The sequence below is a fragment of the Lontra canadensis genome, unplaced genomic scaffold (assembly GCF_010015895.1).
Source record: "Lontra canadensis isolate GAN:19392208 unplaced genomic scaffold, GSC_riverotter_1.0 scaffold25, whole genome shotgun sequence".
NCBI lineage: Eukaryota > Metazoa > Chordata > Mammalia > Carnivora > Mustelidae > Lontra > Lontra canadensis.
Window position 1 is genome coordinate 9,127,710 of NW_022631019.1, and position 24,691 is coordinate 9,152,400.

The 24,691-nt window shown below is 51.5% G+C and overlaps 1 protein-coding gene across 1 annotated transcript in view; it reads right to left on the minus strand.

The window, feature by feature from the left end:
* Positions 1-975: 975 nt before the first annotated feature.
* The window catches only part of LRRC38 (leucine rich repeat containing 38), a 29,265-nt gene continuing 5,549 nt past the window's right edge, over positions 976-24,691 (minus strand). Inside the window, exon 2 of the mRNA XM_032863457.1 lies at positions 976-1,393. Within this exon, the coding sequence (XP_032719348.1) occupies positions 1,140-1,393 (254 nt within the window). The 3' untranslated portion in view covers positions 976-1,139. The remainder of the gene's footprint in view (positions 1,394-24,691) is intronic.

Sequence of the window (24,691 nt, forward strand, 5' to 3'; positions counted from 1 at the left end):
ATCAACCCGCCAGGCTCGTGACATGGTTTTGTATTATCTCTGCCCCAAAGTGCCATCTTGCACATCCAGGAAAGCAGTGCCTGTCACAACCCGTGCTCCCAAGAAATATCACACACACCCTAAGGCCACGGAGGGAGGGACGTTTCTCAGAGGCCAAGTCCCGGGTTTGGTTGCTTTTTTTGGTTTGGTTTTGTTTTTAACATTTTGTTGTTCTGGTGCAACCTTCTTTTTGGAATCCTGGCCTGGAAGACAGTTTGCTGCAAGTTCTGAAGATGACAAGTCCAGACCGAGGCCAGCACAGAGACGGGGTCAGGCATTAATGGGCGGAGGAGGGACTGGAACTGGGGTGCCAAGGAAGGAGGACGATTGGTCGTATTTCGGGGGGCAGAGTGACGGGGCATAGAGGCCCTCCAGACTGTATGACCCACCGTCCTTCCTCTACGAGTTGCTTCCTAAGGCAGAGGATGAGGGTGAGTCCTGCCGGCCAAAGTTTTCCTCACCTGCCTACCCAAATATGGCAACGAACACCGCTTGGCCTGAGCTTTTTCCTCCATGCCCCTGTAGCCAAATGGGGGTTTGTCCTCTGCACCTCCCGAGGCTGCTGAAGCCCATTACAGCAGGAGAAACCCGGCTCCAGGGACAGGGTCCTGGACACGGGTCCCCATCCGAGCCACTGCATCCCGAGGGGAGGAGGGGGCCGCTGCTCCGACTCCGAGTCCAGGCCCATAACAGGTGCACAAACCAGCTTGGCGGTGGGAATTGCAAGCGTCCACAACGCCTGACTTGGTGTTCAGCCATCAGCGGGGAAGTCTGACGGGCCGTCTCCTCCTCCATTCTCGCATCTCAGCCGGGGGCGGGGGGGGGGGGGCAGGCCCCCCGATATGTTTCCTGAGCTCCTCAGGGCAGGTTCTAAACTCTGAGATGGGAGGTCCCAGAGGGCGACCAGGGGCGTGGCCTAGGCGTGCCGGGGGCGTGGCCGGGGCGTGGCTACGGGCACGCCAGGTGCATGGCCAGGGGCAGGGGCTTCCCTGGGCCCTGCCGCAGGTTGACTCCTTCTAGCTTCCCCGCTCCCCTCTTCCCTCTCCGCGTGGAGAGGAGACCGGCGTGGGCTCCCGCAAGCCAGGAAGGGAGGGGGAGCCTCAGTCGTCCTCATCCTCGTCCTCGTCTTCCGTGTCCTTGTTGGGCGCGCACCTCTGGAAACACTGCACCACGGTGGCCAAGAAGAAGCTGGAGATGATGGCAGCAATGGACACGGCCACCCCGGAGAAGATGATGATGAACAGGTCCGTGAGCGACAGGCTGAACCTGCACTCGCTGAAGCTGGCCTCGGACAGCTCATGCAGGAATATCCTCCTGTTCCCCAGGGGCAGGGAGCACTGGATTTCCTCGCGGCCTGTGGAAAAAGCAGGCGGGGTGAGAGAAACATCTGCAGGCCAGCCTAAAAGTTGGCAGGGCGAGGGTTTGCCAAGCGCAGAGTGGGAGAGTCCCCCGCCTCCCCAAGAGCAAAAGGGGAGGGGGGAGTTGATTATAATGGAATTTAAGGCTTTTAAAAAGCCCCAGAGGAATCCCCGTGGGAAAATCAGAAGGCTTTGGTCTCCCTCACCCCGCTCTAAGATATGGAACTGGGTTTTGAACCACTCCGTGGCCACGCAAAAGGAGATTCAGGGTCAGAGCTTCTGTAGACCTTGATCCAGACCTGGGTACCACCTGGCCTCCAGGGAAGTCGGGGGCGGGGTGGGGGTGTCAATGGAAGGGGCCTGGGGAAGTGCCCATGGATGAAATTCACTCCATTTTGGAGAGCCACCTTCCGGGCCAGGTGCCGTTCCCCTTGTCCTCAGGACAAAAGTGAACACAACTCCACTACTCTAAAAGGGTTTTCCCTCCACGGGAGCGGGGGAAATGGGTTCTCTCTGAAGGTGGCCTTCCAACAGCAGTTACCAAAGCTGTGAAGCTTCCGTGAGCTTCAGAATCACCTGAAGAGAGCTTTAAAATGCAGGTTCCCTGGAGAGTTGGCAAGCTTCTGGGACGCTCTCTCCCACGATGCCCAGAGGAGCCCTGGTAACCTCGGTTTTATGTACTGAGGTCCCCTTTAAGATTTCACTTGGAGAGTGGCTGATCCGAAAAGAAGTTTCCCCCCTCCGGTCCAGGAAAATCTGACTGAGTGCATGTGAGAAAGTGCTTTAAAACAACAGTAATGAGAAACACTAACTTGAGCTTACCAGAGGCCAGACGCTGGTCTAAGCACTTCACAGACAATAAAGCATTTCATCTGCCAGCCAGTGAAGTACAGAGACAGCTTGGAGGACTGCAGGGGGGAGGGGTCCACACCCTCCTGCTTTCTAGGGAGCCTAAAGGAAAACTTGCCCGGGGCATGAAGATCCAAGCACCGAGCCAATGGTTTTCCAAACACTCGTTTATTCATTCAACACACACTTAGTGGACACTTTATCTTGTGCCAAGGGATTGGTGGCAAAAAAGGCAAAAAGGGCCCTTAATCTCAAAGAGTATAAATTCTGGAAGACAGACACACATTCGTGCCTTCAACACATGTTTATTGAGTATCTCCCACACATTAGGCCCTGGCAATACAGCAGTGAGCTCAACAAAATCCTTGCCCTAATGCAGCTTTGGTGTAGACAACTGATGAGTAGATCAAGAAATACATAAATGTTGGGGCACCTGAGTGGCCCAGTCGGTTAAACATCCGACTCTTGATTTCAACTCAGTTTGTGATCTCAGGGTCAGGAGATCAAGACCCGGGTCGGGAGATCGAGCCCCTCGTCGGGCTCCATGCTCAGCAGGACGTCTGCTTCTCTCCCTCTCTCTGCCCCTCCCATTGCATGCATGCACATGTGTTCCTCTCTCTCTCTCTCTCTCTAATAAATAAATCTTAAAAAAAGAAATACATAAATGTGAAGATGACACACTAAGGTCAAACGAGGAGTGTCTGGGAAAGAGGGCCATCTTTATTTGGGGTGTTCGGGAGGTACTGTTTCAGCAAAGATCTAAAGAATGAGATGGAACCAGTCACAGAAGAACAATTGAGGCAGAGGAGGCAGGAAGTTGGCAAACAGCTCAGTGTTCGGCAACACTGTGTAGTCAGGGGCAGCAGAGTGGGCAAAGGAGTGTTTAGTATGAGCTGAAGTGGGACATGTGGACATGGGTTGAGATGAAGCCCAGACTTGCCAGGGTCTCCAAATGAATATCATGAACAGAGACCCCACCTCCGGCACCAACCCTGTTATGGACTGAATTGTGTCCCCCTCACCCCTGCATTTGTTGAAGACCTAACCCCCAGTGTGAGTGTAATTAGAGATAATAATGGGATAATTAGGTTAAAGGAAGTCAGAAGAGTGGGGCCCTAATCTCATAGGACTGGTGTCCTTCTAAGAAGAGGAAGAAACAACCCAAAGATCTCTCTCTCTTTCTCTGCATGTGCACAGAGGTGAGGCCATGTGAGGACTCCAGGACACTAACAAAAGGTAGACTTGTGTGAGCAGTCAGCCCCCAAAGGCTGTTTGTTACCAAGTGTGATCTACATACCCTGACTGATACACAATATGAACTGTATACAAAGTCAAGTTACTTCCATGACTTCACAAACTTCACATACAAGAAAATGTGTCATTTTAAAATGCATAAAGAGATCAGGTCTTCTGTTTCTGATGTGGAAGAGGAGAGGAAGACAAAGCAGTAGAAACTAGCATCCGTACTGCACTCAGTACGTGCGAACTCTATTCCAAGTGCTACAAACATACCAACTCTTCATTCCTGCCACAACTTTATGAGGTAGGTAGTACAAGCATGCCCATTTTATGGATGAGAAAACCGAAGCAGAGAGTTTTCATAGCTTGCCTTCAGCTTCCCAGAAACGTGAGGACACCATTTTGACATGTAGCTCAGCTGCCTACAATCTCCGCTTCCCCTTGGCTTCCTTTCAACTTTTAGGAAAATCCACAATTGCTCTCTTTGTCGGGGCTTCCATTTCAAAGAGCTGGCCCTCAATCCATCTCCAGAATTATATGAAAGTCAGAATGATCTCTTCACATCTCACAAGGGAGTTGGCTTCTGTCAAGCGTAGAGCAGCCTCACTAATTGCCCAGCAAACCTGCAACCACCCTTTGGGTCTTTGTTTGTATCTCTTTCCTCCTCCAGCTCAGAAGAAGAGGCTGCCTCCTTCCTTCTGTCCTGGCCCGTCTTTTCTGTGATGTACAGCCAAACCCACTGATGCTGTCCTCCCTGTGGAAGCCATTGCCATGGCAACCAGACTCCGAGTCCCTCCTTTCCCTGATCCCGCGCCCACCTCACATACCCCGGGAATGAGCCGCACGAGAGCTCTGCATCGTTCTCCAGTTTATGCTGGGCTCGTTTTTGACTTTCTTTTTCTTAAAGAAGCCCAACTTTCGTTGACTACTTATGAGCCTTTTAAATGCATCTGAACAGAATTAGGAGAACTTGAAGACAGAGTCATATTGGGGTTCCCTTGGGCTTCCCTTGTTTTCTTCAATGGAAAGTGGACAAATCAACTGACCAGCCTCCTCTAAACACCCCCCTGCCCACAGCCAGGGATGTTATGAACATAAGCGAGATGAACTCCAATGAAGTTCCTAATTGCAAGATATTTGCAATCTTCAGATCTGTACCAAGTCACTACTATTGCCTGGAGAACCTTCCTAGCAGTTCTTGCCTTTGATAAGCTGTAGTCACTGGAAAACACCCACAACGCAACAACACAAGCCCACAGAGCCTGCCGTTTAAATCCAACCTCTGCTCGCCAAGACTCCTTGAGTCCATTCCGATTTCCACAATGGTCTTTTTTTTTTTTTTAACATATTTACAAAGTGACACTTTTGGAGAATGTCATCCCACATTTCTCTGTAGCTAGAAGAAACAGGCTTGTTTGCAAACCACTGCACACCAGCCCACCAGTAGTGGGAGACTCTAGAACCACACTTGGAGCTAGCACGATGAGATACACTGTCTTAATGGGTTTTTGTAGCTCACAAAAGGCACAGAAATAAGAAGAGTCGGACAAAGAGTGTCATCCCAGCAGACAAGGCTCAGCAGAGGGGGCAGGGCACTGCTTCTCATGTCCCAGGCTGGCTGCAGAACTCCAGAGTCAGGACAATCTGACCTTGGGTGTATCTTCTCTCCTGCACAATCTTACTCGAGACTAGAGTTTCTCACCCTTGCCAGTACTGATGTCTTGCATCAGTTAAGTGTTGTGGAGGGCAATCCAATGTGGGGCAGAAGGTTTACCAGCATTCCTGCACCCAGTAGGACCATCACAAATGTCTCCCAACAGTGCCACGTGGGACAAGGGCAATAAAGTCCTTCTGGTTGAGAACTTTAGGGGGAAGTGCCCGGCAAAGGAAGTTACCTTCTATGCCAGGACCACTCTTGGTGACTGAGCTTAGCTATTAAATGGCTTTCTTTGATTTGTGCATTAAACACAACAGGTGAGGTTTTATGCTAGAGGCTGTGATGGATGCAAAAAAGGAAGCAGAGGACGGAAAGAGGGAGGGAGGGAAGGAAGAAGAGAAAGACACAGTTCTGGCCTGAGAACCTTCCGTCTAACGGCAGGGGCACTAGGGCAGGGCCAGTGGAAAGGAGGGATAGGGCATGGGCACATGAGGGGAGGGAGTGAGTCCCTGGGATGTCCCTGCTTGATTTGGAATGTTCTCCCTCCCTTCCTGACCCCCATCTCCTCAGCTGTCTGAGTTAAGATCAGTGAACAAAAGCCAACACTGATATAGCATTTTGAGTGTGCTGGGCACTGCTCTTAGGTCTTTACATATATTAGGTAATTTGATCCTCACGCCAGCCCAATGAGGAGCCTGCTACAATTATCCCCATTTAACAGATGATCCAAACAAGGAACAGAGACGTTAAGTGACTTGCCCAAGGCCACACAGCTGGGGAAGGGCCGAGCTGAGACTCAGCCCAGCCAGCCTGGCTCAAGTCCATACTCCGACCAACACCCGGCCCACCTGGACTCCCAGGGCTGCCCAGCCTCACCCAGAATCTCACAACAAGCTCCTTTCATGCAGACTGTCTTTTAAAGAGATGCTCTAGAACTTTCCCGCAACTCTCCTGTCTCCAGCCCTGACCTAGACGGACCGTAGAGGTCTCCCTTGTCAGGAACACGGCTCTCAATGCAGATGTGCAGGGACGCCCCCCCCCCCCCATTGGCCTGGTGATGGTGTTGTGAGCATGACTTAAGGGGACATCTGGAAACTTACCGTGGCGCCTGGCCACCATTCATGCTTAACTTACCGTGGCACCTGGCCACCATTCAGCGCTCATTTTTATTCAGATTTTTTAAGGTTTCAAATTGCACCCACACCTGACTCCAGATATCTGAGGAGGCTCCCTGTATTAGTCAAGGTTCTCCAGAGACACAACCAATAGGGGGTGTGTGTGTGTGTGTGTGTGTGTAAGGAAAGAGATGTATCATAAGGAATCAGCTCACACGATTATGGAGGATAAGTCCCAAGGTCCGCACCCAGTAAGCTGGAGATCCCAAGAGCTGGTGGGGTACTTCCTGGCTGAATACTGGCAGGCTCAACACCCAGGAAGCCAATGTTCCAGTTTGGGTCCAAAGGCAAGAACCAATATCCCAGGTCAAGGCCCTCAGGCAGGAGGAGCTCTCCCTTACTCACAGGAAAGTCAGTTTTGTTTCGTTCTAATCAACTGATTAGATGAGGCCCACCCACACTGGAGAGGGCACTCTGCTCCGCCCAGCCTACAGATTCAAATGTTCATCTCATCCAAAGACACCCTCAGAAGCGGACAATGTCTGCCTAAATGCCCAGGCAGTCAAAAATCCACCATCAGGGGCTGCCTGGGTGGCTCAGTGGGTTAAGCCTCTGCCTTCAGCTCGGGTCCTGATCTTGGGGTTCTGGGATCGAGTCCCACATCAGGCTCTCTGCTAGGCAGGGACCCTGCTTCCTCCTCTCTCTCTCTCTCTACTTGTGATCTCTCTCTCTGTCAAATAAATAAAATCTTTAAAAAAAAATCCACCGTCACTGTGCTCTTCGTGCTTTCCTGCAGCAGCGAGAGGGGCATTTTTTAATTATATGGGTCTAGCGTGAAAACGCAAAAGAAACTGTCTTCTTTCCTCTACTTGCTTGGAATGCCTGAAGAGAGGCAGAAAGAGCTCAGAGCAAAAGCAGGATTCAGCAGTGTGGAAAATGGATGATCTGCACGTTGAGAACCATTCTCTGACCACAGAGGAGGTGGCTTCTCCTTCTCCCCCTTCTCCTCCATCTTCCTCCAATCTCCTCCTCTTCCTCCACTCTCTCTCTCCTTCTCTTTCTTCCTCTGTGTCCTCTTTTTTTTTTTTTAAGATTTATTTATTTATTTTAGGGAAAGAGAGAGAGAGAGCATGCAAAAGAAGGGGCTGAGGGAGAGGGAGAGAGAATCCTCACGCAGACTTCCCCAGTGAGACTCCCCCAGTGAACACAGAGCCTAACGCAGGGGCTTTGTCTCTTGACCCTGAGACCATGACGAGAGCTGAAATCGAGTCCGCTGCCCAACTGACTGAGCCACCCAGAGGACCCGCCTCCATGTACTTTCTGTTGCGGTAAAACATACAGGACATATAAACTGTACTGCCTTAATTGTTTTTTAAGTGTGCGATTTAAGTGTCATGAAGTATAGTTACAACATAGTACAGACATCGCCACTCTCATTTCCAGAACGTTCTCATCCCCTAAACTCTGTACGCGTTAAAGAATAACTTCCCTTCCCCCATCCCGAGCCTCTGCTAACCACTGTCCTACTTTCTGTCTCTATGAACTTGGCTACTCATAGAGGTGAAACCATACACTCTGTATCCTTTTGTGACTGGCTTATTTCACCAGGCACGATGTTTTTAAGGCCCCTCCATGGCTGTAGCATGTATCGAAATTTCCCTCTTTTTAAAGCTGAATGATACTCCATGGAGTGGCTACACCACATTTTACATCTCCCTTTGTTGGCTGATGCAACACTTGGGTTGTTTCCACCACGTGGCTATTGTGAATACTTCTGTTATAAACATTGGCATGTAAGTATCTGTTGAAATCTCCCCTTGCAGTTCTGGATATATACCCAGAGGTGGAACTGCTCAGTCATATGGTGATTCTATGTTTAACTTTTGGAGGAAACTCCCTACTGTGTCCTGCAGTGGCTGTGCCCCATTTTACGTTCCTATCAGCTCCACACAAGGGATCGGATCTCTCCACATCTTTGCCCACGCTTGTTAGGTCACATTAAAAAGATAATAATAAGACCCATCCTAAGGGGTGCAAAGTAGTATCTCATTTTCTTTGTGGGTGTGATTTTGATTTGCATTTCTCTAATAAATAGTGACTCAAGCATCTTTTCATGTGTTTACTGGCTTGCTCCTCCTTTTTAAATAAAAGCTATCATCTCCTGAAAAGCCGGCACGTGACCTTTCTTCAGGGATTTGCAGCCACATTGCAAAGGGCTGGTCCCTAGTGATTCAACACTTGGGAGGAGAGCAGGGCTGGAAGAGCCCAGGGGAGACACACTGGGCGGATTTCTGAAAAGAATGAATACGTGAATCTCCCAACTCGGTATAATTCACCTACGACGTCCTGAGTCCTCACCCATGCCCTAAAGTGGGGAATGTGGACACGCCCATGTGGGGACCGTGTACCAAGCACCTGCTGTGTTCGGATATAGTGCGCACCCCTTAGTGCCCGCCATTGATCACTTACGTCATCTGGGAGGGGCTCAACTCCTAGCTGAAGAAACGGGCCTCAGAAATCTTTGGCAACTCACACGCTATTCAATGGGAAAGACGGAATTCAAGCTGCACTCAACTCATCTGTTTTACTCTGAAGCCTGTGTTTCCTCCGTCTGCCCGTGTCGTCTGTAGCACCTAAGGAAGTGACATCTCTGGCCCCAGGACGGTTACGATCCAGCAGAGGAACCAAACTGACAATACATGAGGCCACTGGAAAGGAAGATAATTCACAGCTGGGGATCTACGGGGCTTCACAAATGTAGAGAATGAAGAGAGAGGGTGTCTGCAAGGTCTAGGGCATTCTCAACAACACTTATGGGACGAATGAACAGCTCTGAGTTTGAAGGATTATTCGGGTAGAATGAGAAAGGCCTTGCAGGCGAGGGGCACAGGTGGAATCCAAAAGCGAGGGTGGGTGGTAGATGCGCCTCTAGGACTAGGACAGCGCCCCCTAGCGACAGTATCATCCCAAAGGATGGTCCCTGGCAGTTTTCCTGTGGGTGGAGTGTGGGGTCACCAGAGAATCATGGCCAGGAACTGAGAATTTGAATTAAGACATTAAAAATTTTTTTGTTGTTGTTGTTTTGGTCAGTGCGATGTGGTAGTCTTTAAAGAATCTTTTAAAACCCCATTTAAGGGGCACCTGGGTGGCTCAGTGGGTTAAAGTCTCTGCCTTCGGTCCTGGGATCGAGCCCCATATCGGGCTCTCTGCTCAACACGGAGCCTGCTTCCCCCTCTCTCTCTGCTTGCCTCTCTGCCTACTTGTGATCTATGTCAAATAAACAAAATCTAAAAAAAAAAAAAATCCCATTTAAATCAGGAGCTGAAGCAGCATTTTCACACAGACACAACTGTCGGGGTGCTGTAATGAGACAGGACACATGCCGTGAGCCCCTTCACTCATTGTCCCCCCCGGACTCCTGTGCAACCATCGGAGTGTGCAGCCTCTGGGCAGTGGTTTCTCCCTGTCCCCCGTCCCAGACGCAGCCCAGAGTGAGGGGCATGGCCAGAGTTGGGGCCAAGACTCCCTACCCATGACAGAGATCTCGTGAGAGCCTACAGTCTAGAGCTGTGGTCCTCAGGCTTTGGATGTTATATGCTGGTAAAGAAAAAAGAGAGAAAGAAAGAAAGAAAAAGAAGAGAGAAAGGGAAAGCGAGAGAGGGTGGGAGGGGAAGGAGAGAAGAGGAGAGGGGAGGAGAGGAGAGTTAGAGAGGAGAGGAGAGGGGAGGGAAGGGAAGGGAAGGAAAAGGAAAACAGAGAGACTGACATAGGACTACAGTTTATAACTTTGCCCCATAAGGACATTCAAAACATACACCATCATCATCACCATCATTATCATCAACATTTTATAAGAGAAACTTTTGTATGCCATTAAAGTTAGGAAGTGCAGGATAAGATGAGAAGGGGAAACACTTAAGAACCACTCAGGACACTGCCCTCACTGTCCTCCCTTTGGAAGGGCCTGTAGATGCCTGGACAGACGACCCCGGATCTGGGGCCGCCTTGGGGGGTGCTGTCTGTACTTCCCATTCCACCTGGAGCAATTCCTGGGATGGGGGTTCATGTCCTTATTCCTCAAGGGTAGATGTCTGCGAACAACAGCTCTGGGGCCACACCTCTCTTGCTCTACCCCCGCCCCATATATTTTTGGGAGTCAAGTCACACTGGAAGACGGCCGGGCCCATTGGTTTCCACGTGCTTGCGGGCGACTTTTCCACTATAATGGTAGATTTAAGTAGTTACAAATCCCAAAAGATTTGCCAGCTGGCCCTTTTGAGGAGGTTTGTCAATTCCTGTTCAAAACTCAGGAAACTCCTCCTATGGGAAGTTTGCCCTGAATGCTACCTACATTCCCCCTTTCCCTGAGTCAGGCCTCTCCTTCCTGAACCTCCATACATCCTCCACAGGGTGGGGAGCCCTGCCCACCATATCTGCACCCACAGCTCCCAGCTTAGAGCCTGGCACACGGTGCACAAATATCACAAAAACCAAGAAAATGCAGAACAGGTCAGAAATGTCTAGGTGGGAAGGGTCCCAGTGTGTGATGCCCAGGCAGGGTCTGGAAGGTGGGCTGCGGGTCTGTCAGAAAACCGATCAGTAGCCACTGACTTCTTTGTGATGAGGCCATAGGGGCTGTTAGTCAAACACGCAGGTGTGTGGTGGACACCACCTTTCAACGCTGGGGTCTGGAAACATTAACTTAATAGGTTCCTAGTGGCAAAAATGTTGGGCGCTACCAATTTTGATGACTTTTCACCCTTCTTCAGTGAAGTGCATTCAAAGATGTGAACTCCTCCTACTTCTTACAGATGTGGGGTTCCACAGATAACCCCCAATCCTCCATTAGTCACAAGTGTTTTACGGAAAAACTTACATCCCATCATTCTTCAGCTCAGTACCCCTCCCTCTCAAGCATCTTCATCCTTCTCAAAATGCAACCCAAGATCCTTACTGCCTTCCCTCCAAACCCCTCACTCTACCTTTCTTGCCATTCCTTTAACACCCCAGCACCGGCCTACTTCAGGGCCTTTGCACCTGCTCCCTCTACCCAGCTCACTCCTTCACATTCTTAGGGCCCCTGCTCAGGTGTCACTTTGTCGGAGATGCTCTCACCACCCCAACGATCATTCTCCACTCCCCCCACCTGGCTTTATTTTTCTCTGAAACACCCAACCACACCTGCCATATTGCCTAGATATGTATTCGTTTATTTTCCGCTTCTCTGACGCTCCCCACTCCAGTGTCGGCTCTGTGAGGTCAGGCTTCTGGTTTTGTTCCCTGCTGTATTCCCAGTATCTAGAACTTTCAAAATATATTTTTGAATGAATGTATGAATAAAGATAGGATGGGAAAATGGCTTAGCAGTGCACCACAAGGAGCTTCCTAAGCCATCACCCCTGACAGACAGGCCATTCCCCCTAACGGCTGATGATGCTGGACCAAAGTCTTTTTCCCCAAATTCATCAGCAGATAACTCTCTGCTCCCTCCAAGGAAAGAGAACCTTTACGTATTTTTCCCGTGCTTTTCCCTCTTGAGGGGTGGAAACTTGCAGTGCTCTTCAGGAACAGATGTTGTGGGAACAAAAAGCCCCCCACAAGTAGTGGGGGCACATCAGCTAACCCCCCTGGAGTCTTACCACATGCTAAGTGTCCTTCTAAGCACCCTGCACTGTCTACACTGCTTTAACCCACAAAGCAGACACTGGGACAAGTACGACGGTGACTCTGGCTTGCAGGTAAGGAAACCGAACCACTTCGTCACTTGCTTAAGGTCCTCCAGCGGAGAAATGGTAGAACCATAATTTGGGATCAGGCAGTCTGACTCCAGACCTGGGCGGTTAGCCGTTCCCCACCCTTATTGCCTTAAAAGTGTTTGCACAAATTACTGCAGGGGATATTAAGCCCCAGTGGTTCATATCAGGACGCCAAGGCTGTACAATGAACGCACAGACCCTTCTGGAGCCCAAGCTGTCTCCAGCGGCAGCCCCCGCCCAGGGTACTTGGTGGAAAGAACACCCAAGGTCATGCTCAAGGGTCTGGGTGTTGTCTTCCTCTCCTACTGCTGCTCAAACTAATTGTCACACACTGGGTGGCTTCAAGCAAGTTTATTCCCTCCCAGTTCTGGAGGCCAGAGCCTGGAACTAAAGTGCCAGGAGGGCCGGGCTCCCTCTGAAGGCTCGAAAGGGGGAATGCGGCGTGGCCCCCTCCCGCTCTTGTGGCCCTAGAGATTCCTCGGTTTATGACAGCATGTCCCCACCCTCTGCCTCTGTCACGTCTCTCTCTTGTAAAAACACACCTGCCGTTGGATTTAGGGCCCATCCGAAAGCCAGGATGAGCTCATCTCGAGATCTTTAGTTACCTCAGCAAAGACCCTTTCCAAATAAGTTCCCACTCATAGGACTTGGCCATATCTCTTGGGGGGACACAATTCAACCCACTCCGGGTGTCTTATGTGTGACACATAAGTCACCTGCTGTCCTTGGGCCTCTCGTCCTCCTTGTCTCCTTATCTGGAGGCTGCTCCCAGATCGCATTTTTGCGCCATCCCCTTCCACTCCTTGGGGACCTCATGAAAATGTGTGGCCCTTCCCTGGCCCCGGGGGTCAGCACGTGACTGACACTGGGCCACAGTCTCTCTGATTGGATAAACTGAATCCTGAGTGGCTTGACCACGAAGGTGGCCAGAGCGCTCCCTCCGGCAGCCCTGCCCTGCGGGAACCGTCCCCTGGAGACATGCCTCCTTCCTTCTGCCGGATGGCTCGGCCCCCCGCCTGCTGCTGCTCTGTCCCCTTGACTGATGACTTCTCCCCGGCAGCTGACACCTTTGCTGGAGAGGGTGAAGAGCTGCCACTCTCCCGAAATAGACGGTGACACAGCGGATGGTAGATTGAGATTAATCTCTTGCCCCTTGCCAACAAACAGGCCTGCAGCCAGAGGATCTCTGGGGCCTTCCCCGCTGAGCCAGCGTTCCCCACCCAACCCCAGACCTGCCTAACCCACATCAACGACAAGCTCTCCCAAGCACTTTTGTCATTAAAAATATATTTTTTTGTTTTCCCAACTCCACGTAGGCAAAGCCTATGAATTCACTGAAAGAACAGAAATAAACAAAAGGAAGGAGGATAAAAGGACCCATACATACATATTTAACATGCTGGCTTATACCTTTCTCGATTTCTTCTGCACATCTGCGTACAGATATCACCCAGGTAGAAATATACTCTGCCGCTCTGTTGGGTAAGCACACGGAACATCTTTCTATCCGACCAAGGTCATTGCCAAATGTCTTATTGATTGATTGATTTTTAAGCAGACTCCACACCCAGTGCAGAGCCCCAGGCGGGGCTTGAACTCACGACCCTGAGATCGAGACCTGAGCTGAGATCAAGAGTCAGGCGCTTAACCAACTGAGCCACGCAGGCGCTCCTGCTCCCCAAACATTATTTTAAATGGCTGCAGGCACTGTACTGTGTAGCTGAGCCATGATTTCCTTCTGTAATCCCAGGGCCCTTCCCGTTCTTTCCTTACTAGAAGCAAGGCTGCTATGGGCATCTGCATATGCATTCTTAATTATCTCCCCACGATGCATTCCCACAAGCTGAGGACCGTCCCTGCACTTGTGGCGACAATGGATCTTGTTACTCGTTCATCTTGGCTGATCTCATAAGCCATAAAAGAGCATAACTGCTGATGTAATCTGCATTTCTCTGACGACGAGTAGAGCTCAATGTCGTATCATGGGCTCATGGGCCATTCGGAGTGGTTCTTCTGCAAATGGCCTGCCCAAAACCTGTACTAAACGCTTCAAGGTGTGAGAAGGCCCCGGTGTCAAGGAGGGTCGGGGAGAGAATGTGGCTGATTCTCTCCACCCAAACTAGCCAGAGCAACAGCTCCCAGGGAAGGAGCTTCCCCTCTCATCTCCTGGAGAAAGGACCAGCATGAAGGCCCTCTGGGGACCCCTGGCCATTCGTCCCACTGCTCGTGACCAGAGCTCACCCTCCTATAACTCTCCTCTCCTGGAGAAAGGACCAGCATGAAGGCCCTCTGGGGACCCCTGGCCATTCGTCCCACTGCTCGTGACCAGAGCTCACCCTCCTATCACTCTCCTCTCTAACACTCTGGGGTCGGAGGGCTCCATGTGGGCCAGGGGCTGGCTTCCAGAACTCCAAACCCAAAGAAGCAGGAGACAGAAAGAAGCAGCGTGTTCTTTCACAGGCCTGGTCGGACTTCCAGCCACGGCTTCCTGATTTTGCAGCCCTGTAGAAGGTTAGATCCAAAGGTATCTGCGCCTGTCACCCCACCCCACATCTCCCTTTTATTGGACCTGAAGGTGCGGGTCCCATGGCTCCTTGCTGCAGCCTCTTGGTGTCACAGAGGAAGACTTTGGGGGGAGGCACCCCTGCATGGACTGCAGGGGGGCAGGGTGCTGGGAATACCAGCTCTAATTTTCTATAGTGCTGGCCCTTGTTCTCCACCATAACTTTCATTAAATATGGGCTGCGGCATCAGGGGAAATTCCCAATTGTCCTCCCTATCTCAGCCGCAGACACTTTGTCTGATTAAGCAATCAGCTGGCTTCCACCAGAGGAAGAGACATCGCAGCATCAGGTCAAGGGCTCCTGCTTGGGACTGTCTCCACAGACCACGTTCTGTAGAATGGGCAGCAGAGAGCAGTCAGTCCTACGCCAGGGTTGGGACTCTGCTATGCTACGCTCCAGCCTGACTGGCAGCCCTGGACCTCAGGACACCCACATTAGTCACTGCACGAGGATAAAACATTGACAGACTCACAGTGCAGTTTTCCCAGCCTGTCCTCCTCCTGGTGAGAAATGAGCAGGGATGATCACTGAGGGCTGAAAATCTTTCTCTGCCAAGGTGTGCATGCGTTTCCACTACCACCACCAGCATCACTGTCAATGCCATCACCTTGACCATCACCACCATTATTACTTCCACCACCTGTCCCATGTGCACCATCTCCACTACGATGTCCACCACCTGGCCTGGTTCTATCAACTCCACCATGATGTCCACTACCTGTCCTGGTTCCACTATCTACACCATGATGTCTCCCACCTGTCCCATGTACACCATCTCCACCACAATGTCCCCCACCTATCCTGGTTCCACCATCTCCACCATGATGTCCCCCAACCATCCTGGTTCCACCATCTCTACCATGATGTCCCCCAACCATCCTGGTTCCACCATCTCTACCATGATGTCCCCCAACCATCCTGGTTCCATCATCTCCACCATAATGTCTTCCACCTGTCCTGGTTCCATCATCTCCATCATCTCCACCACAATGTCCCCCACCTGTCCTGGTTCCACCATCTCCACTATGATGTCCCCCACCTGTCCTGGTTCCACCATCTCCACCATGATGTCCACTACCTGTCCTGGTTCCATCATCTCCATCATGATGTCCCCCACCTGTCCTGGTTCCATCATCTTCATCATGATGTCCTCCACCTGTCCTGAGTAGTGGGATGTTTGGAAGTGACCACAGGGTCAGAGGTTGGAGGGAGGGACAGGGGTGTCATTAGAAACAACCTGGGTGGGCAGAGAGGCCCTCACCTTTATCTAAGGCTCTGTTTTCACATGTGGGGAAATGGGAAACCAGGAAAGGCCAAAGGAACCCAGACACCTCGATTTCAGCTTGCAAGACCTGTTTTGAACTTCTGTAAGATCATAGATCTGTATGACCTTAAGGCCCTAATTTTGTGGGAATCTGTTACAGGAATAGTTTCCTGTAACACAGCCCCCAAGATCACGCAGTGAGTCACAGGCAGAGCCCCGCTTGGGAATGGACCCTCAGTCCCGAGCACCCACAGCAGTATCACACTGAGACATATCGGATGCTCAGCGTGAGCCTCTGGAACTGGGGTCCTTGGGGAGGCGACACGGGCATAGATTTATGGCTGATAATAATAACAGTGTTCATTAGGGGCTTTCGGTGTGCCAGGCGCTGTGCCAAGCTATGAATATTATTGTCCATATTTTACACATGGGACAATTGAAGCACAGAGAGGTTAGTTATCTGCCCAGGCTCACACAGCTAGTATATAGAAGAGCAGGGTTCAAGGGGTGGGGTCTCTAAATGCCAAGCCTGAGTTCTCAGACACTGTGCCACATCCCCATATGGTGACTGGTGAGCAATATGAGGGAACTGGGGAGGGAGGCTGGGCTAGACCTTTGTCTGCATTTCACTAGTTCACTGCGTGGCTTTGGACAAGTCACTCGATCTCTCTGAGCCAGTTTCCCACCTGAAAATGAAGAAGGATAAACTAGATCACCCCATAAGCTGAGCTTGAGCTTTCTGGAGCGCGCCCTCCAAGAGAGTGGAGTTTTCATCCAGATCACCGCCACGTCCTTCACGCTTGCAGCCGAACTTGTCATCACACGTGTTTCGTCTGCTCCAGTTTCTGCGAAGACACTCAGGTGATCTTTGGATTCAGGCCAGGTTCTGAATCTGGAAAGCTCCCTGACCAAGTCTGGTTCTGAGCCCAAAGCAGAGGCTCTGGACCCAAGAGGATGGGCTCGCCGCGAGGGGACCCCGGTTTCCGATATGAGAGTTGAGAAGCTGCGCATGGGCCCGTGACGGAGATCCTGAAGCCAGTCTCTCCAGGTCACACCTCCGCTCTGGCTGCTGACCCGGGCAGAGCTACATTAACCTGCCTGTGGCTTTCTTACCAGTCCAATGGGGAGATGTTGGCTGGAAATGTACTCCTTAGACAACACCAACAGACCTAGAGCTCTGCCGTCCCCTGGGGTAGCGCCTGGTCACATGCTGACAAGGTCACATGTGTCTAGTCTGGACTGAGTTGTGCTGCAGGTGTCAAATACACCCCAGACTGTGAAAACTCGGTGTGCAAACACAATGGGAAAAGATCTCATGAATGACTTTTCCCTTGACGACAGGTTGAAAAAAATTAACCTTCCAGATCTGCTGGTTCAATAAAATATTAAAATTAATTTCATCTGTTCATTTGTGGCTCACTTTGTCTTTCCACTGGGTGGGGCTGCCCTGGGCTGCTTAGCTCAGGGCCTGGAACATGGTCAGACACTCTGTTAATGGCTATGGGAACAGCCTGCTCGAGGCAGGGAGCAGAGAACACCCGATTAAATAAACAAGAGCCTGATTTTACCTTTAGTGCTTATTCCCCTTTAATCAAACGCAGCAGAGGGATTCGCTTTGACATCATAAAATCTGACTGACGGCTGGACACCATTTTGGAGGCTACTGAACCCCAGCTCCTGGGGGTTTGCTAGCATTCCTTGGTGTTCCTTGACCTGTGGACGCATCGCCTTGACCTCCGCCTTCTCCCTGTTGGCGTGTGCCCCAATTGGCCCTATTTATAAGGACATTAGTCCTACCGGTTTAGGGCCCACCCTTGTGCCCGTATCCTAAGTAATTACATCTGCAGTGACCTTTGTCTTAATCATGTTTTTGACTTTCTGTGTTTTATTTAGCTTTGACATCTTGGGGCCCCTCCCAGGGTCCACCACTTCCTAGAGACAGTAACCAACCAGTTTAAAAACACATTTTTGCTAAGCAATCCATCCAGTCCCAGTCCACACCCCCATCCACCTTTTTTTGTCAGATTCTTGCAGTCTGGAATTCTTGCCAGGGCCAGGGACTGGACACTATGGGACCTCCCACCCTAGCCCACAGCCTGCCCAAATTATTCAAACTAGCCAACCCTCCCCCTTCCTCCTGCAAAACCCACAAAAAAGATTCTTGATTGCACTTTCCCGTCGGTCCCTCTGTCGCCTGACGGTCCTTGGTGTCTACCTGCTTAGCTTGCACACTTCTTGTTTCTAGAGATCTGTATTAAACATCTTCCTTCATACAGTCATTTCTGTGTCTGCATGTCTCACAACATCTGATTAAAACAAGCCCCAGCTACATTTAAAATAACCCTATTGCCAAATAAGGTCATAATCTGAAATACGAGGGGTTGAGATATGAAGTAATCAGATCTGAGTACATATAATTTTGGGGAGACATCATTTAACCCGTAGCATCCCCCTGCCATCATTCCTTGCTCAAGAGTCTTTAAGAGCTCCTCAAGTCCGGGTCCCAGCCGGCGAGCACGGCCCACCCAAGCCCACCCAAACCCGGTTATTTGAAGGGAGTCCAACAAAGGGGCTATTTACAAAGGCGTGGACTGGCCTTCAGAAGTCAACAAAGTCCGTGCAGTCCCCAGAGCTCTACCACTGGGGAGGGGCGGCCTTCCCTGAAGGTATAAGGGGAGTGGGCGATTATCCGAACCTGGAGAAGCAGGAAGACAGAGCTGTGGCTAATGTAGATATGTGCACCTGTTGGTCTGTCGCGGGTCATGTTAATAAAGGTAAGGTCGGGGAGGGGGAACATAATACTTAGGCATTGTACCAACACGGAAGAGCACATGGAAGAAAAGGAAGAGGTGAAAAACTCTATGCCATTCTGGGAAAGGCCAACCATGGAGGCAGTAAAAAGTTTAGATTTCCCAGAGAGAGGGTTCAGGAGGGACGGGACAGGTGGAGCACAGGACATTCTTAGGACAGTAAAATTACCCGTATGATACCGTGATGGCGGATGCCCAACATTATCCACCTGTCCAAACCTATCTGTACATCACCAAGAGGAAACCCCAGCGTAAACTGTTGGTTTCCATTAATACTAACGTAATACTATCAATGCTGGTTCCTCAATTGTAACAAATGGACCACACTAAGGCAAGGGTCAGTAATAGGGAAACTGAGGGTGAGGGGGCCTATGGGCGCTCTCTGCATTGTCTGCTTAATTTTCCAGAAACCTAACACTGCTCTAAAAAGCAGCCTATTCTTTTTAAAAATAAAATAAAACCACTCTTTCAGCCAGAGAAAATCATCAGTGGCACTTGACTGCCTACCCTTTCCAGCCATTTTTCTTTTTTTTTCCCTTTTTTAAAAAGATTTATTTATTTATTTAACAGAGAGAGACAGTGAGAGAGGGAACATAAGCAGGGGGAGTGGGAGAGGGAAAAGCAGGTTTCCCGCCAAGCAGAGAGCCCGACGTGGGGCTCGATCCCAGGACCCTGGGATCATGACCTGAGCCGAAGGCAGACGCTTAACCATCTGAGCCTCCCAGGCGCCCCCCAGTCATTTTTCTATGGGGCTCAGTTCTTTCTCCTGACCTCCTAGGGGGCCTCCCCGAAAACCTCCCCAGCCTCCCCATCCCTGCACTGGCTGGGAGCTTCCTTCCTCTCCTCACCACCTCCTCCCTGTGCTCCTTTCTTCTGTCCCCACTAATGAACATTAACGCCGAGGTTTTTCCCATCATCTAACAGTTCATGTGACCTGCAATGTCCACCCTCTCCCTCCCATGTCCCATCAAGGGAGTACAGAGAGTGTTGGCCCCCCACTGTTGTTCTGCGGTTCTTGCCACGTGACTATCCAGGACCCGAAGGCCCATAAACCACCCTCTTATAATTTTATGGGTTGACAATGGTCCTTCTCTTGCAAGTGCTCCCCATTTCCTTCTAAAGCTCCTTTATGTTAGTATTTCTCTGCTCACCGGGGGGTGACAGGCGAGAAAACTGAAGCCCAGAAAAGCCAGTGACCTGCCCAAGTCAAGGAAGTGGCAGCAGAGCCAGGATGTCCTTGACCCTTGGCTCTAAGCTCCTAACCCCTCAACGCGACCATGGGCAGCTTTCATTTCCGATGCAGATAATCCCTTATGATGGTTATGTTTAAAACAGATATCCTGGGGCACACGGGTGGCTCAGTGGGTTAAAGCCTCTACCTTCGGCTCAGGTCATGATCTCAGGGTCCTGGGATCGAGCCCCGCATCAGGCTCTCTGCTCAGCGGGGCGCCTGCTTCCCTTCCTCTCTCTCTGCCTGCCTCTCTGCCTGCTTGTGATCTCTCTCTCTCTCTCTCTAATAAATTAATAAAATCTTTTAAAAATAAAAATAAAACAGATATCATCTCACTGATGTCTTATGAAAAAGCAAGGCTATTCTAATACCTGGGGGAGGGGGCAGATCTTCTCTTGATATGAAGAAGCAGAAGGGGACATACTCTTGCATCTCCTTATTTTAAAGACAGCTGCTGGTGGGTAGGACCTGTGCCACAGGAGCCCACCCCAGAGACTCTTGCCAGGAGCTGGGGGCTTTGGGCCGTCTCATCCCATGACCCTACAAGGAAGCTGGCTCAGGAGGGTGCAAAATCAGCCAAAATCAGAGCTAGAAGGAGTCTTCACCATTATCTAGCCCAGGGGCCAAAAATTGGAAGCCAGCAGGAGGGACACAACCACCAACACATTTTAGGAAGCTTGGCCAGCACAGTGCTCTAAGCTGTTTTTCATGTGTATGTGCTCTCGGTTCCGTTCCCACCCACCCTTCTCCCATGACTCCCACCTGTTGCCCCAAGGGGCATCTGAGGTGATCTAGGGCAACTGACAGAGGGAGGAGACCCGCAGGCCCCACTGCTAGCTATGGACGGAGCCAGGACAAGGACCCCGATTCCTGCCTCTTTGGTTTGGGTTCACCTCTGAGAATCTTCCCTTTAATCTCAAGGGGCCCGCAGCTCCCTCAAGGTCCTGACTCCTGCCCTTGGCACTTATCCCATAACCAGCCCCGAGGATGGGGGAGATGCGGCCCCAGACGGTCCCTGATCAGCAGGCTCTGAAGCGCAGGGACCAGGCTGCGAGCCAGCAGCGAGCACACGGTCCCCATCTATGCGGATCTTCGGACACTTGGGGTCTGACCATCAGTGCTGAAACCCAGTGGGACCTGTGAGGCTGTGAGTGTAGCTGTTCCCGGGGGCCTGGGAACGTTAGGGGAGGTATCTGCCATCAGACAGTGCACTGGAAGCAAAGCCAGGGTCACAGATGCCTCACAGTGGCCTGCCCAGCCCCCTCCCTAAACTCTGCCCCATGCCCCGGCCCCCGTGTACGTGTCACCACAGCCATCCCCTCCCCTGCCCGCACCGAGAGGGGTGCAGCCAAGCCAGATGCAGTCTCCTCCAGTGACCAACAGAGCTCGGTGTCTCCGGGCCTCAGCGGGTCTCCTGGATGGAGCAGCATGGTTTTGCCACGTGTGTGAGAACGTAGAGAAAGTCTATCAACGTGTGGAGAGGAGAACGAAGAAGCGTGAGAGGCAGAAAGGAGAGCACGAGAGAGGCTCTGCGCTCCCCGTGGCCTCCCAGGAGGCCTCACCCGTGCTACGTCCTGGAGACTGACGTTTCGGGACTGAGGCTTCCTGGCGACACCCCACATCCTCACGAGAAACCCTTCTGTCTGCTTTTACCCGTTGAAGCTGGTTTCTGGTTCAGCGGGGTGAACTGTGATCTGTGGCCTTGGTGACCTGAACTCTGTTCATCAGCCACTCAGCATGCACCTTGCTGGGCAGAGAATTCAAGCACACCTGAACCCCCCCCCCACCCAAGGACTCTGAGATGGCCCCACTTCATCTTGCCCGCAGCGCCCCAGGAGAGGGGCAGGCACTGCCAGCTCCCTCCCTCCTTCACAGCGGAGAGCCTGGGCTCGGGGGGCTGTGGGGTTTGGCCAGGATCACACAGATCTGGAAAAGAAGCCCAGAGAACCTTCCTGCCAGGCCTCAGCCTCTGCTGGAAAATGTTCTGGGTATCCTTTGCTGACTACAGCTGGAGAGGGCTATTTGCTGAGGACAAAAGCTGAGGACGGTGATCATGGCCTGTGCCCCAGGGTCTCTGTGACAGAGGCCTTGGGGGTGCGCCCACAGCCTCACCGAGCTCCTTCCACACTGGGTGTGGCCCCAAGGGCTGGGGACACAGCAGCAAGCAGACTGATCTCTGGGAGCGTGTGTTTCTGCAGGGACACAGATATCTTGTGGACAAGGGAATGAGGCCCTCAGTGAGTGCTGTGACATAAATTCCACCAAGATGTGTTGGGGGTGGTGCGGGACTGCCCAGGCAGGGTGGTCAGGGAAGGCCTCTCGGAGGTGGGGACATCTGAGTGGGGGCCTGAGGAAGACTGTGTGGCTGTCCACTGGACAAGGAAATGTCCTAGTGGGAGAGGGAGCTGCAGGTTCGGAGGTCCTGGTTGGACACTGGCACTTGGCATGTTCCAGGGACAGACGGGGGTCCGTGTGGCCAGGGGTGGGTGTGGAGCAGGGATGGACAAGGAAGTGGGGGAAGGCTTGCGGGGCATGAGAGGGAGCTGGCTTATCGTAAATGCAGTGAAAGCCATCAGAAGGTTTCCAAACTTGCCATATACCATACCAGCCTCTGGGGATTGAAGGACGAAAAAGACACATTCTGTGCCCTCCAAACAGGCTTGACAGACCCGGGAAGTGGCCATGTCATGCCACAGTCACAGCGATATTATGGGATCCAGTAAGGTCACTCAGGAAAGGCTCCCCACCTGGCCTTGGGGGCCCAGAGGTTTGGAGGCTGGAAGGCTAAGTAGAAACCAGAAAGGTAAAGAAGTAAAAGTAGGGATGGGGAGGGAGGGTGGGAGGCAAGAATCTGGGCACCTGTAATAGCCAGAGCAGAGGCCTGAGAGCAGGAGCCCAGGACAGCGCCCCAGGACTGCATCATGCACCCGGGACAGACACGGTACCCCGCAAAGGCACCCGATCCAGGTCCTCATGACAACCCACAGATGTACCCATGGCTCCTGCTCCCAGGTCGTCGACACTGCCAGCCCGGAGGTGACCAGGCCTGCTCAGCCCAGCCTTCCAAACCACATGGAATACCGCAGGATTCTGGGAGAATGGAAACTGGACGGCCCCTGGTTGTGGGGCCTCATGCTCTGGGGCTGAGTCACCCAGGCACCCGTCAGCCTCAGCCTCAGTGACACGGGCCTCTCCAAAACAGATCCCCGGCTGCGACCCCCCGGGCTGCCCTGGATGGGCAGGAAAGTGGGTCCACTGGCGCCCGTCGCCCAGCAATGAGGCTGCCCTTTGGGTTAACTGACAGTATGGTACAAGCATGTGACATTTTCAGAGAGATCCAGTGTTTGGGACAGAGACGCAGGACTCAGCTGGGCTCCCCGGAAGCCAACAAGACAAGGCGAGGATGCCTTAGGTCACGTTCACGGCTCACTTTCCACCGGGACTCCAGAGTCTGGGGCCCGCCAAAGCCGACACTCGGCCCGGACACCGGTAATGATGGGAAAGGTGATACCCCGTGACTCCACTCTAATTAAGAGACGAGTTAAAAACCCATTAGCTTGTGCACGCAGGACAGGTACAGACCTGTCAAAGGCACGAGAGAGGTCATGTGCAAGAGGGCGTAAGACCCCTGTCCGCCTCTGCTGCGAACATGATCTTCTCAGGCGTATAAACACACCCTAAACATCCACCCGACTGGTCAGATTAAAGCAATAAGATGTCACTGTTTCGCCTCCCAAATAGAAAACATGTTTCCAAATAATAACACACCACACTGGGAAAGAGATGGTGAGACAGGTCTTCCCCATTTGCCAATGGCACCAGCTGCCCGGGGCGCAGTTAGGCAAACATGTTTCTAGGGGTTTAAAATAACCATCGACCCTCACCCCACAGGTCCACTTCAAAGAATTCACCCCAGAGAAATAAAATACCAAGAGGCACCCCCAAGCTTTACGCATATGGGATGTTTGGTTTAGCATTATTTATGTACAAAAAATAAATAAATAAATAAATAAAGGAAAACAAGCCCCATTTCCAACAACAGAAGGGGTTCAACGAAGAGATCCATAAAATGACGTATTACGTGGCCATGAAAGGTTACGTTTTCAAAGAACTGTAATGGCAGGAAATTCTTGCTGCTCAATAAGAGAAAAAAAAAATCAGTAATAAGATCCACAGTACCACAGCAATTTGTTTAAAAATGTATATGCACGTAAGAATAAAACCGGAATAAAATACAGCAAAGCTTTAATAGCAGTGGGATTCAGGGTGGTTTCTGTTTCCTTCACGATACTTCTCTACATTTCTGACATATACAAGGAGACTGTTATGTTATAGTTAGGGAAATAAAACTGCTTTGATTTCTAAAGGGAAAGAAATAAAGTCACCTGGGAGAAAGGACCCGTGTTACCTCCAGCAAGCATCAGCGCTGGTCCCTTCAGCTGAAATACTGGTTACTTGGCGGTATGACAAGACGACCCCACTCGTCTGACTAAGCCAGGCCCTCATCGTGTCGGACATGAGAAAAGGAAGTGGGGTTACTGGCGGGGGAGGGGGCAGCTCCCCCAGTGAGCGGTCAGTCAGGCCGGGAAGAAGGGGTTCGTCATGGAACTCTTTCAGGACCTTGCTGCCAGGACACCCCTTCTTAGTGAGGGGTTTAGGAACCCGCAGGGGTTGAGCCTTCAAATGCTTGAATGCTCCAGGCACTCTAGTGGACCTTCTCTAGGAGGCTGTCCCCTAAGGGGCCAGGGTTACAGACCCAAAGCATGAGCTGTGGCCCCCAGTTCCTCCTTCCTGGGCCCCAGCCCATTC